The 14,608-nt window shown below is 40.8% G+C and overlaps 1 protein-coding gene across 1 annotated transcript in view; it reads left to right on the forward strand.

The window, feature by feature from the left end:
* The first annotated feature begins 10,042 nt into the window (after positions 1 to 10,042).
* svila (supervillin a) overlaps positions 10,043 to 14,608 on the forward strand; it is a 49,317-nt gene continuing 44,751 nt past the window's right edge. Inside the window, exon 1 of the mRNA XM_013912788.1 lies at positions 10,043 to 10,555. Within this exon, the coding sequence (XP_013768242.1) occupies positions 10,498 to 10,555 (58 nt within the window). The 5' untranslated portion in view covers positions 10,043 to 10,497. The remainder of the gene's footprint in view (positions 10,556 to 14,608) is intronic.

Raw genomic sequence — 14,608 nt, forward strand, 5'->3', positions numbered from 1 at the left:
GTCGTGTGTGGTTCAAATGTTCAAATCAGATTGTGTCATTGAATCCATGTCCCATTTTGGCTAGTTTTCTTGCATGAAGTCTGCCTGGATTATCTTGAAACATTAAGTGTTAGCTGCAGCATTGAGCTGTGGTGTTGGATTTAGTAGATGAGATGTAGCTGATGTAAAGTGAGGGTGAACTAACTCTATGAGAATGTACTGCCAGCACTGTATTGACAGTCTATCCACAAGTCTATATGTTAATGAAGCTCAAGAACTCCTCTTAAACTGATGTGAATGTTGAAAAACTGGAATCATCAGGTTTGACACTAAGAGAAGACATAATTCCCTATGTTCTGTAAACTAGGGACGGATTGATCCGATATCTTTGCGATCCTGGGTTGGATCAGTGAGCCCACTGATTGAGCCAGTCAGTGGGGCTTGGACTCTGTTAATTATATTTTCTGTTTACTCCAAAAGTGTGCAGGTTGCTAGCAGGGAAGCTAACACATAATGGAGGAATGCAGGAAGTTTGTAGCAAAGGGCCAGTGGAAATATTTGACATGTGCAATAACTTTTCTTTGAATGTTTGCAATAGTTTTTAACTGGACTGCAAACTGTTGTCAAGCAAGTTGATGAAAACCTTGGACACGTGTTTTTTTTTTTTTTGTTGTTTTTTTTTATAAACGTCTTCATTTAACTTTAACTTAACCCTGTTACTCTCTAACATTTTCTAATAAATTCCAGTAATGGTATATATTTCAATGTATTTATTTTTTACATTCTGTTATAAAAAGTTAGATCAATTCTCTTCCTTAGAGATATAGAAATGAATGTAACCCTACTATTGGATCTGCACTTGGTATTGGCAGATACCTTTATGCTTCATGTATCTGCCAGTCTTAATGAATCTGGAAAAGTTGGGACTTTGCATCCGTGCTTGAAATGCTTTCAAGGTAAAGCGTTGTTCTTTTTTTAAATCACCATGTAGAAGTCAAACACGGGGGCTGACTTGCCACGTCTGCTTTTGCTGGCCAAGACATGACGATCACTGTTAGGAGAGACTATTTAGCAAAATAGTTGAGTTTATTTAGGTATTTCATTGCTCTTAGCTGAGTACCTGTGCCATTGATAATGTTTATTTGGACATAGCAGAGCTGGACTACCAAGCCCATAGTTCACTGAGTTCCCAGCTCTTAACTCTGGAAATAATTGCATCTTGCCAGGCACTGATCATTGTAGCTACATTTGGTTCCCTTTACCAGTGGCAGCCTCCACTCTGCTGGCTCGCCTCACTCTGGGTCAAGACATGAGCTTTCCTCCAGTATCTCTATCCATACCCTTAAGCGTTCCCATCCTCCAGGATGACAGTTCCTGGGAAGGTGTCCGTGGCGCTTGAGGGTGGAAACAAATTCTCTGGCAAGCAGAGTTGATAAAGAATCTTGGTTCTGTAGCGCTCTCTCCTCTCACCAGATGTGCAGTGTTTATCACTCTAAAGCACACACGTGTTTATTTAAGCGCTCAAAGCTGTGTGTGCGGACGCGTGTATGTGTGTACGCACGCTGACTTGGGTATAGATGTTTCCCCAGGGCTCAGTTGGAATCGGGTAGTTTAGACTTGTTTCAGCTTTGCAGGTGCATCACATGCCTCGTGGGTCACATAATCATTGAGGAGCAGATGGCTTATATAATTACATATTAATCCTAATTGCAGTTACAGGTATGGAAAGCGTGTTGTCCACTGACTGTTAATATTTTAGGTACTTAATCACGGGAGGAAATAATTCATCAAAATTTGTTGAGGTTCTTTTTTTGAGTTATGTTATTTTCTGGATAATTTATTCAAAGTAGACTTCAGATAAGCTCACATTTATTTGCAGGTATTGGATCTGCGTTTGGTATCGGCAGAAAGACAGAGCATATTTTCATATTTCTATACTGGCTTCTCTACAGTGGCTCCTTGTTTAAAAATCAGAATTAAATCTAAAATCCTTCCCCTCGCATATAAGGTCTTAAATAATCAGGCGTTATCTTATCTTACTGTATCACCCCAGTAGAGCACGTTGCTCTCAGACTGCTGCTGTACATGTAATTCCTATGGCATGGAAAAGTACAATGGGAGGCAGAGCCTTCAGCTTTCAGGCCCCCTTTGATAAAGCTTATAGTTAGGGCTGGTTCAGGTGACCCCAAAACCTCCCTGAGTTACACTGCAATGGATCAAGGCTCCTGGGGGCTACCCATGATGCACTGAGTATTTCTTTTTCACTCACCTTTTTATTTATTAATTTATTTGTTTGTTTAAACAAAGATAATTAAAAACCAAAATGCAGAGGAAAAAACAAACAAGATTAACAAAAATAAGGGATGACTTTTTTCTAATGGCTTTATGGGAAATGAAGGTAATTAAATTATTTTCCACCTCCGTCCCTCTAAAAAAGTAATACAATATTAGAACATTAGTTAGCTCATGTTTTAGCTCTGTGTTGGGCCTAGAGTTGAGTTGCTGGAGCACTTCAGAGACAATGAAGTCTGCTTAAGACCTCTTATCTGTGTTATTCTGGGAAAGCTATGCTGAGGTGTTTGTGGGGGGTTTTCTGGGGGTTAATAGAGCACTATTGCCAGAGAAGGTCAGCGTTGCAGGATCTATTTTCAGTATAACTGTAAAGTTTCAAAGACCGTTCAGAAAGCAAGTTGATAACGAAGTTTTAAGATCTTGTCCAGGAACGTCTTTTGAAGTTTGAGGTCTGGTATATCCAGTGTTGGGTAAGTTACTTTAAAATAGTAACTGAGTTACATTACTAGTTACTTCTATCAAAAGTAACTCAGTTACTTCAAGTTACTCGTTACTTTCAAAGTAACTAGTTACTAGGGAAAGTAACTTTGGTTTTACTCAGAATTCTCTTGTTAATGTGTTTCTTCCATAACTTTGCCAGTCTTCTAGCTTGCTTACTTGCCACAAGTGCACTGTGCCACCTACCAATAGAAAGGAAAAGATAATGTGCATATTTCCACGTAAGAAATCCCACGCCTGGACCGTCATTGACTGCTGCCATGATTCTAGCCTACGTCACAGCGTCATCTGCGCCTTTTACATCCAACACAAAAACTGCAGTCGTGGTGCTTTCGATTGTACTCAGAACTTGGAAATTCTGCCTTCTGAATAGGAAGATGTAGGTAACACCAGACTGCAGATGAGCTGCATACAGGGCTGGACTGGGACAGAAAATTGGCCCGGACATTTTGACTAGAGCCCACCATTATAGCAAAAATCATAAAGCCTTTGAATGAAAATAAACACTGTTGTGACAGTGATGTACACTGTTTTGATGGTATTTATGCATCAATCTATCAATCGTTTGTTGTAAGATTCAGATAATTATTTTTTAAAAGCGAGACACTTTAAATGAGAATAAGAAAGAAAAGTATTTCTTTGTGCCCCCCTCTCCCTGTTAATGCCCTACCTGGCCCCCCTGGCAAAACTTTGCTAGATCCGCACCTGCACAGTTACCAGCTGTCAGCTACCTAAAAAAGGATCCTGGTGTTATTTGTCTCTCAGAAACAGTTCATAACTTCCCTTCAACTCATTCATGTCACCTAAAAGGTAAACCTGTTTCTCCATCACTTGTTCAGCTCTGATGATTCAGTAAGGACATCTCCTGGTTTCATCTTCATGTTTCCCTCTCACCACATATACAAACCGACATCATGGCCAGCAGCTTTTTTGCAGCTGTGGCTCCAGCAAACATCAGCTGATACTAGAAATTAATATTAAATACATTCTAACAACAGCTGATCAAGCTTAAACGTGCTGCTGTTGTTTAGCGCAACATCTGCTGGTTTCCTCTTTCGGCGCAAAGTGGGCGATAAACAAACAAGAGAGCCGATCAGCTGATCACTGATCAGTTTCATGATTGAAGTAGAAACAGGAGAGGGAGGGGGAGAGAATGAAAGAAGAAGAGGCAGCTGTGCAGCAAAGACACAGAATAACTCCAGCTTTGTGTCTTTTTCATTGTAGCTGAATTACGGGACAAACTGTTCCTTTTCACCTCAATAAGAAACGCGTAATATTTTCTCTGAATACCAGACGGGGCGGTTGACAACTCTAATAACTTATGAACAAAATAAAGTTCAACATCATTAACTTCATAGCACCACCCAGCTGTATAGAAACACCGTCATGCTAGCTAGCACGCAGTACGGAAAAAGTCAGCATAACGAAAATAAACTCCACCTAAACTTGGTTCATATCTGACCCAGAGAGACTGCAGGTCAGAACTTCTTACCTGAAGTTCAGTTCACACTTGGACCGGCGGCCGCCTCGGGTCTCTTTTCCTTCTGCGTCCCTTTTCCTTCATCCACCTGCTGGCCTCCACCACTTGCTAATGTTACTGAATCTGTGGAAGCTCCGCGATAGCCACCACACGAAGTAACGAGTAACGAGCCTATCTAAATCCCAGTAACGAGTAACGCGTTCCTGATTTTGGCATAATAACTAGTTACCGTGCTCGTTACCGCAATAATAACGTAGTTACTGTAACGCGTTACTTAATAACGCGTTAGTCCCAACACTGGGTATATCTGACCTGAACAGTTTTTCAGAGCTCAGGCATCCCATAAAGTTTCATATTTGAGTCAGCTAGCCAACTTACGTTAACACTAGCCCTTTTAATAGGAATACATATGTTGGGCTTTTTTATTGGGTGAAAAATGTTTAGAAACGGTTCTTCAGTTCAGTCCTTTTATTTCACACAGCCCACCCACCTTTAGGGAGCAGTTGTCACTTCTATACAATTTATGAATGTAACTTGCTAAGCGTGCTAGCATTGGATGATAAATTGGTACACCACCATCTGGTCTAACTATTTTCACTTCTGGATGGGGTAGACAGCCTAGCTTCAAAGTTGCATCACAATTATTATTTTTTTAAATATCTGCATATGTTGAAAATACTATACCTTGTTGAAGGTTGTTCAAGTACCTCCCTTTTTAGGAAGTAAATCATAAACAGAGGGGGCATGTAGCTCTCACACTCATTGCTCATACTATGGAACTTGGATGCAAGACATTGCAATGACCTAACAATGTGACATTTTCATATTGCATAGAAATGTGTGCAGATGCTATGAAATGGCACAGCCCTACTTCTCCATAAAACTGACGTGAGGCTAATGTTAATGATGCAAAATGAGTCCAGAAACCATGATGGGACAGCAGCTGTGTCTTTCATATATATTATAAAATAAAACATTTCTAGGCACTCTGGTGTTTTAGTTGAAGAGAAGACTTTAAACCTTGTTTTATCATATTTGGTTTTGGCATTTTATTTTAGATACAGAGCTGTTCTAAGAAGGGTCAGCAGACCCAGAATCACTGTGGGGTTACATTTATAAGAACAAAAAATTAGTGATCATGGAGATGGGGGATATTGGCATCAGTTCATGAGTGTGAAGTTCGTCTGATGATTTAAAATGGTCCAAATTAAAGTAGTCATAAGTTCAAAAACCTCCAATAAATTCAGCATCCAGACTGGGAGAGGAACCAAACTCTTTTAAAGTAATCGCTCTATATTGAGATCAAGTTGTCAGTGACATGTTGCAAAAACCTTCTGTCTTAACACACTATTTGAAGGTCAAAGGGCACCTAGAAGAATCTGTTTGCATCATACTGAAAACCCATCATGCCCAGTAAAAGATATTTAACAACATGGCAAATGGAGTTTTATCCTCAGCCTCCCCTCCTCTATCTCCCTTCACGTGTGCATATGAATATCTTTACCTTTCATTCGGCAGCCCCCCTATATGGAATTTATGACTGTGATGCCGGGGTTTGAGCTCTGTTATGTATCTGCAGAGACAGCATGGCCACATGCACTGGAACCGTGCACTGCTCTCTGGCCAGACAAAACGGATATCTTTCCTCGGGGATGCTATAAATCTGGACTTTATTTCTAGGAGCACTGCAAAAGAGCCCAGAGAAAGAGAGTACCTTGGAAAAGCTCGCTCTTTTCCCTCTTTCTCCACATTCTGTCTTTAGAGAGGTTTCCCAACCGGGAATGTGATGCAGCCATTAGGCACTTCTCTCCTCGCAGACACGTTGTGATGCCTCTCCACACAGGGGGTCATTCTAAGTGCAAACATGTCCTATCTGGAAGTGTTTATCTAATAATGACCCCATGACTGGCTGCACATGTGAGCTTGTCCAGACTGAAACAACGTCCACCTTGAATGTGAACATCTGGGGAATGATGAGTGGTGAGGTGTGTCTCTGCTATTATGATATTAAGCACAAACTTCTTCACTCTCAGTCATGCTAAACTTCAAAAACGTAAAGTGTCTTTCTCACAGTGTTTAACGCCTTAACCTACCCATACATCCTCGCATTTTAACAACCGACTGCTTACGTACCAAATGACGCTGTTTGTAGTACATATTTAAAGTATCTTGGGTAACGCAGCTTCATCTGAAATATTACTTTCATAACTTTAACAGTTAAGCTACTTTTCTTTTCATGCTAGTTACATTTCATTTGTTTTCATGGCTTAAGCTATGAATTGATTAGCTGACAATTTAGTTGTTTTCAGTTTTTATTGCTTAGGCTTTAATTGAACGCAAACTAGCAGAATGACTGCATGTGACAATTCAACTTATTTTAATACTTGCCCTTAAAGAAAAAAATACTGTGAGTTATTTACTCCCAAGCGTCAGTATTGAGCTGTCACACTCTGACCATACCAAAAGCTTTGCACTCACACTGAATGCATGCTTATTTTGGCGTAAACCCATCATCCCTAAGCTTTGACCGTCAGAACAACTTCTCACTTCTCTCATATAATAATGAGTTTTGATACTTTAGTGGTTTCCTCAAAAAGCTCTCGTTCAATAGAAACACAGTTGTAGTCAGACATTTACATACCCTCATCATGGGCGTCAGTGTTTTTCTGTGTGACAGCAAAGATGTCTTAAATTTCTATGTTCGCTGCCATTTGTTCCAGTTTATGGTCTCTATTCAACCATTCGTTTACGTGTTGTAGGCTGGTTTATAGTCTGCATGTGAGCATTTACAGGAGCAAACGCAAGCTCCCACAGAGTTTCTAAGGAGAGTAAATGGGAATTGTTTTCTGTTTCATTATAACATGGATTTAAAAAGAGTTTAAAAAGTAAACACAGTGAAATTAAGCTTAAACACATTGATTTTTAAATTAGGTAATCAGTAGCAGGCTTAGGTCGGCTGATTTGTTTGAAGTATTAAACAATACTCTGTTCACATTCCCCATATTTGATGAAACAGCTTTTAAAAATCCTTTTTTTTTTTTAAATTTTGTGTGCGCTTGTTTATACAGTACTGCGTCATCCTGTAATCCTGCCAAGTAAAATCTGATTATCCACCACAAAGACGAAGAAAACAAGAACAGTGCATCATTGCAGCAACCTGTAAAGTCTTGCCCATCCTTGGCACTGAAGACTCATGATTGATAATAACAGGGCAGAAGCAGTCTAGTGGTTTTGTTGAACTGATGTCATTCCTAAAGCCGATGAGTCAAAATCAAACATTACATATAAGGCAGACATCCAGATGGGAGGTAAAAGTTTTTCTTCGTCATTAGTACAGTTGCCACACACATTTAGAAATATGTGTGGGTGGTGTGTATGTGGTTTTGTTTTGTTTTGTTCTTTGGGGGGTGGGGGTGGTGGGGGGGTTGATATGTTGACATTAACGGCAAGACAAATGGCTAAATGCACATAATTAAAGTGGCTGGTTGACTTAAATTAAAAGTGCAAATTAAATAAATTTCTGCATGTTTTCAACAATTTATTGAGAAGTTGCTTAAAGAGGATTTTGGTTAATTATTCAAACCCTCTGACCTTAACTTCTGTAAACAGATATGAACATACAGACACTGTAGGCAAGGACAATATTGAGTGATATTGGTGATTAATCAGATTTAAGCAGGCTTTGGTTGCACGCATTTGTAAACGCTGAATGGTGGATGGAAACGGATAACTGCCTGATGCTGTAAGCAGACCCACGGTGAGTGGATGAGACTAAAAGACGATGCTTCTGTTAACATATTCTTCTGATAACCTTTTCAAAAGGGAAAAAAACATTCTCAGACCATTGATGGTTAAATAATTTGTTTTTCAGCACGATTCATTGCATAGTTTATCTAAAGTATATCTCCAGCCTTCATACCCTGTTACTGAAAGTAGGTATTTTTGGTCATGCCATGTCGAAGCTTTGAGAGTGCATGAAAGGCATGTAAAAGGCAGAAAGCTGAGGGTTAATTGAAACTTAGGACCTGAAATCTCACTTGAACAGGGAAGTTGCAGAGTGGCCTCTAGTTAAACAGCAACACTCATAATATTGTCGATAGGTAAATGGTAAATGGCCTGTATTTATATAGCGCTTTACCAGTCCCTAAGGACCCCAAAGTGCTTTACATATCCAGTCATCCACCCATTCACACACACATTCACACACTGGTGTTAGATAGGTGTTTCTTGCATTTTGAAATTCCCATTTATCAGCAGTTGTGATTATCAGTAGCTAAAGGTCGGCTAACGGCCAGCTTTGGCCGATAGTATCGGTGTCCTCTAGCTCCTTTATCTCCTTAGGTAAAATTCACTTCTATGCAAACTCATTCATTTTATGAATACACTGCATCAGTTGTCAGGTGTCTGTCAGTCTGCGAAACTACTGACATTGAAAGTAACACTTTGAGCGTTGCGTGCAGGTAGCGCTTCCTCCACCCACTCAGCCACGGTGTGAACTGGCAGCTCTGTGATGGATGTGTGCATGTGCGCCACTCACATGCTGAGCCAGATGAGCTCATCCTGGAGAGCGATCCAGACATGCCACCTCTACAGTTTACACACCATCGTCAGACAGTCCTGTTACATCTTAGCACACCTTTATAGTCCAAGGTGGTGGGAAAAGGCTGATTTATGTTCTTTGACAAATGTTATGATGGATGCATGTTTGTGCTTTTGATACAGTCCAATAACCTAGTTTAGATTTGCAGGAAGTTCAAAAGAGCTCCATTGAGATGAATATATTTTAAAGAAGGTGGTTTTTATCCCCCTCCCCCCGGACACCTTTCAGCCAGTGAATTGAGAAACTGACATTTGTGGCTGGTTCCATCCAAAAGATCTGCTTTATGTTGACTGCTGTGTGTTTGGCGCTGACAGCTTTCTCTCTGTGTGCTGCAGAAAGATAAGATGCATCACTTTTTTCCCCCCACAGTATCTTCTTAAAGGCACCATCAGGCACTGTGCCAGCCTCCCTGTAGTGCCCTCTCACTACAGTGATAAGCATGTCATTGTCACATTGACGTATAGGTGAGGTGTGAGTGTGCAAGCACATTTGTCTTGTTCTTGGCAATCACGTAAAGCATATTCATACAATAGAATAGAATGGGTTTCTACATGCCATGACTCACTGTGTAACATTGGTTTATGTGGGCTTGAGTCACACAAACACGTTTGATTAGTGTGTTAAAAGGGGAATTGTGGGGATATCAATAAATCAACCTAGTTCTCTTCCCTTTGCACCTCTTATTAGTTGTTCTAGGAAGAAGCAAACTGTTGGTGTAATGGTAACATTAGTCACGAGCAGACACATTTCTGTTTCCCCCATTACAGCTCGCACGCTCCTTCGTTCTTTCCCTGACTTTGTTTCGCTCTTTCTTTCTTACCTTCTCTTTGCCCTTTCCAGCTTTTTTTTTCTGCCCAGCTCCATGCTGTTCCTTTTATTTTGTCCCTGCTGAGAGATGATTGGAATTTCTCATCAGACTGAGAGGGTCATTTGAACTTTCTCGTCTTCTCTTCCTGCCCTCATTATTTCCACTCTCGTTCTCCAGACCCCGCACTATTTCTCTTCCCTCCCTTTTCTGACGCTCTGCACCGGTTTCTTTGGCATCCCACTCGAGTGTGTGAGCCAAGGGAAGGCAGTGCTCTCGTGGGACTCGCATAACTATCTCTCTCTCTCGTGCATGCACTGTTTTTTTTTTTGTTTTTTTTTCTCTCTCTCTCTTTCTCTTCTCCGAGGCTCACTCTGAAGCATGCAGGACACTTTGCTCCAGTCTGCAGTAGAGAAGGGGCCTAATTTTGCTCCCTTGGCTAATGAGCTTAGCCCATGCTGAGCAGCTTTTAGACCTGCAGGTTGTTGTTATTGCGGGCACCGGTTAGTCCACATTGGTTGGTGAGAGGAGCCAGAGCAGAGGAGTGAATCTGAGAAGAGGTGTAGTGCAGCAAAAGCTTGAGCACTCCTCTGTTTGCCTGTCAGGACCACCACTGCTTATGCTGGTACTGCGGCTGGGACATCTTTCTCTCTCCCCCTCCCTCCCTCCCTCTATCCTGCTTCTCTCTAATACTACCTGACTCGCCTCTCCCTCCCTCTCTGCCTGTCCCGGAGCACTGACGGAATACTTTTGTAGTCGCATCACTTCTCGGTCAGCTGTTCTGTCTTCCCGTGTCTTTCACTTCTTTTCTGTCTTAAACTCTCACCTGACTCTGTTGCCAAAATGTACCGGAATCCATGGATCTCGAATTACCTGAGTCACGTCAAGTTCTGCAGCCAAGGTAAGTGCAGTGACTTAGGGCTCTGCAGCTCAGATTTTGTAGCTCAGGCAGTGAGCTTGGGGACAGGTTACTCTGGTTTGGGCTGTTGGGACTCTAAGCTCGTAGAAGTTGGCAGGCAACAAACCGCAGACTCCCTTCCTCTCTGCTCACTGTCCTGCTTTCCAGCCAGCTGTCCTTGCACTGCAGCTGTAGCCTCCAAGGACACTATGTAAAGATGAGGGATTCTTAATACTGCAGGGGGCTGTTTTATGTAGGAAGCTATTTCAAGGCTCCATAGCTACTTGGACGTTTGAAAAAGTAGTTTTATGGATGTGTTGTGAAGGTGTATATGGTTTTGCACTGAATTAAACAAACTTTACTGACTTTGGAACATTTGGGTCATTAGGAGTATTCAGTAGGGGTTTTTTTTCTTCTTTTTTTTCAATCTAGATACAGAGATGGATATGGAGAAATATAGAGAGATGGATATAGAGAGATAGACACAGAGATGCTGTATGGATATGATCTGTTGCACAGCACTTAAGCACTGTGTCATAAGAGAGCAGTGAATAGCTGAGCTCAGTAAGCTGTTAAAGACGGTCTCCATGTGCAGGGAAAAAGTAGAACCTGGTAATCAGGACAAAGTAACTATTTTTAAGCAAGACATGGGGTGTTGCAGAAATAAATACTTTCAACATATTTTTGTACTTGACACAATTTATTTGACTAAATGTTTTCACTACACATGTCCTTCATTTATAACATCGAATTGTCAGAGAAGCTAGTAGTGTCTGATCTGTCAGTATTGTCATTTATAAAAGCTGAAAAATGAAAGGGTCATTGCATAGGTTGACCAACAGAGGGCACACTGCAACTTCATTGCTGGCAAAAACGTTGTTAAAATTTTTGCTTCAGAACTTGAGTTTCTTGTTTAAGGTCAGCTCTTTCAGACGAAATTTGTGAACTGGACAAGAACAGCATTCAGTGAAAAGCCAGCAAATACGTCGCAAAACGCCATTTCAAAACGACAACCTCCTTAAAACAGGACCTTCTTGCTGTGCGGCAACAGTGCTAACCACCGTGTCACCGTGCTGTCAATCATTAATCAACAATTTTGAATTCGAAAGGTTTGAATAGAACGCAAAGCTTGGTCTAGTGCTCTAAATGACCCAATTATTCATGTCTTTGTAATATATAAATATCATATTGTGTATATCAGAAGCACTGGCTGACGTCCTGACAGGTACAAACATGTGAGAAGTACTGACATGTTTGTACCTGTCAGTACTCAGCATTAGAGACAATGTGGCATCACAGATTAATATTATCAGTGTTGAGGTCTACGTTACAGTTTTTGCATTATTTCCTTCACCCCTGTTTATACACCCACTGATTGGCCACTAGTTGATACCTGTGTTTGTCTGAATGAATCTCATTATATTTTCTAACTGACACCTGAGTGTTTAGATCTGCTTGTCTGTGTTAAGATGGATGTGAATCTGCAGCAGGTGGCCCTCAGTGTCAGGCTTTTATGTGAGCATACAGAATAGTCTTGTGTTGTTCGGAGGAGGATATGCTTTGAAGCTTGTTTGAGGAGTTTAGGTTGTAGAAGTACGCTTTCATTCAGACTTTGCAGCTGAACTGCTTTTATAACCATTAATACTCGTGTTTAAGACCTAATTGGCTTATTGTGGCATCCCTGTGCTTAGAACACTGTTTGGTAGCAGTGGCCTCACCTAATTTCTGTCTCCATCTGTTTTTTTTTTTTTTTTCCCTCAATGCCTTAATTCTTAAGCTCCTGTTAGTGTGGAGGCTTTAGTTGCAGCTTGAGCCTCCCAGCACACAGAATCGGTGGGCAACTGGAAAATTGGTGGGGGGTGCTGAGACTTAAATGTCAGGCACTTCAGGTGTGATGTAATTCATTCAGATAAAGGGTGGTTACTTTTGGGCCTGCTGTAATCCCAGGAATCAAAGTTAATCCTGGATCGTAAATTAGACATATGGTCAGCCACTGATGCCTCTTTGGCTGCCACACTGGGTGTATTGTGGGTTAAGACATGGAGCTTTAGCCTCATGTTACTGTCAAGTTTATCAGAGCCTCCCCAAAGTTAACTTAGCTTCTTTGTTAACAGACAGCGTTATACAACAACCTTTGATACCATCACATAAAAGGCTTGTACACTTCAGAACCTCAATGACACTCCACTGAATCGTGAAATGATTTTATCCTCATGTTTTATCTGCATCAAGCTGCCTTTACAGCGTCGTCAACACACACGGGGCACAGTGCTGAGGAATTCCTGGCGTATTCCCTTGCGGCTATAGCAGCCATAGTGTTTCTGTAGATTACAGCCAGCATCAAAGGCTGTGGGACATCTGTGATCTTTGTGGAGGTTTTTATGCCTGTGTCTGGAATGACGAATGAATTGAGGCCCTTTCTGGGAACCGTGGGGATGGTGGTGGAGGGTGGTGTCACTCCTGATGGACCACATGCCACAGCATATAGAGTATATGAGGTGTAAAAGGAGTACAGGTCTGGTTTGTGAAGAATTAAGTCTGAGACTTCACAATAGCATAAGACGGCTGCCCCCAAGGGTAAGAAGGCGGGGGTTATTTTTTGCAAAAGCAGCTAGTTAAACTTTACATCTGGTTTTGTTTCACACTATAATTTAAATGGAAATTAAGATATTTTTCAGTTTTGTTATTCCTAAACATTTAAATCCACTGACCACTTACATTATAGACATCTGAAAAGCATGAATGATGCCAAGAACAATTGGGGTAAGGTGGACGAGTACTGAAACCGGTGTGCTTCATAACACACACACACACACACACACACTCACACACACTCTCTTTCATATCTTAGTGAGGACATCTAATTGGCAATGCTTTCTCTAGCCATGAAAAATTAATGTCTAACCCTTACCTTATACCTAACCATAACCCAACTGTAGCCCTGGCACTAAAACCACATTTTGAGCCTCAAAAATGCCTTCGAACAAGCCTGATTATTTTTTTATTATTTCTTATCCAAATGTTAGTAAATTAAATCCTTTATTCTCATGTATTTCCAGTTTACTCATTAAATTAACAGCATTAGACATCTTTAGATTTCATCAGACTTCACCTCCTTTAACCTGGCATTCATGGCTCCATGTGGGTATCACAGTACAGAAAGATGAAATGGCGATGCAATATTGTGGATGTTTTTAAAGTAATCTTGTGGTTGCTGTGGCCGTGGTAGTCTGTATTAAAACACCCAACAATTTGTATCAATTTAGTATGGTTATGTAAAAGATAGCATTAGTTGTGGAGAAAGGGTAAATGATCACTTTCTTTCTTTATTTATGCTTCTTGAACAAGCAGTGGGATATAAGACACACGTTGGCTTTTTACCAGTAACAAAAGTTTCGATTTCACTTAAATTACGAGGAGTTGTAATTGTTAGCTCTGGATAAATGTTGTCTTTCACTTCACCTCAATTGTCTCCAACATGGCTATTAGCTGTGGTCTGTGGAGCTCAACAAAGCCTTCACTTATTGAAGAGTTTTGGAACCTAACTGTGACAGTTGAGCCCAACACAGTCACATGTTTAGTTTGGCATCTGGACCAGAGCTGGAAGGCTGCCCTCCAGTACAGCAGTCTAATATTCAACACTACTTGTTTAAAGAAGGCTACATTTGTAAAGTCATCCACATGTTAAGTGATACTGCTTCGTGTATCATCAATATCGCGTATTGCTTTGTAGCTGACGTTTGGTCAATAGTGGTCATTCCATTGTGTAGAAAACTCTCTATTGCATTTATTTATAGCTTTAACTCAAAGTTGTGAGAAGCTTAATTCAGGACTGTCTCATTTTCTATTGCTAATGGAAATCTCAACAACTGTAATTTAAAAAATACTAGGTGCAAACCAAATAAACATATACAAGATGAATTAGACATATAGCTAAGCTTTTAAAAAAAAAAATACTGTTTGAAAGGAGAAAACCACCGAACACGAATGCCTTACCGTTTCAAGTGTGAAGCACGGTGGAGGGAGCATCGTAGTCACGAGGGAGCAATGGATTCA

Source organism: Pundamilia nyererei, unplaced genomic scaffold, assembly GCF_000239375.1.
Source record: "Pundamilia nyererei isolate P.nyererei 1_Seehausen unplaced genomic scaffold, PunNye1.0 scaffold00101, whole genome shotgun sequence".
In the NCBI taxonomy this organism is placed as follows: Eukaryota; Metazoa; Chordata; class Actinopteri; order Cichliformes; family Cichlidae; genus Pundamilia; species Pundamilia nyererei.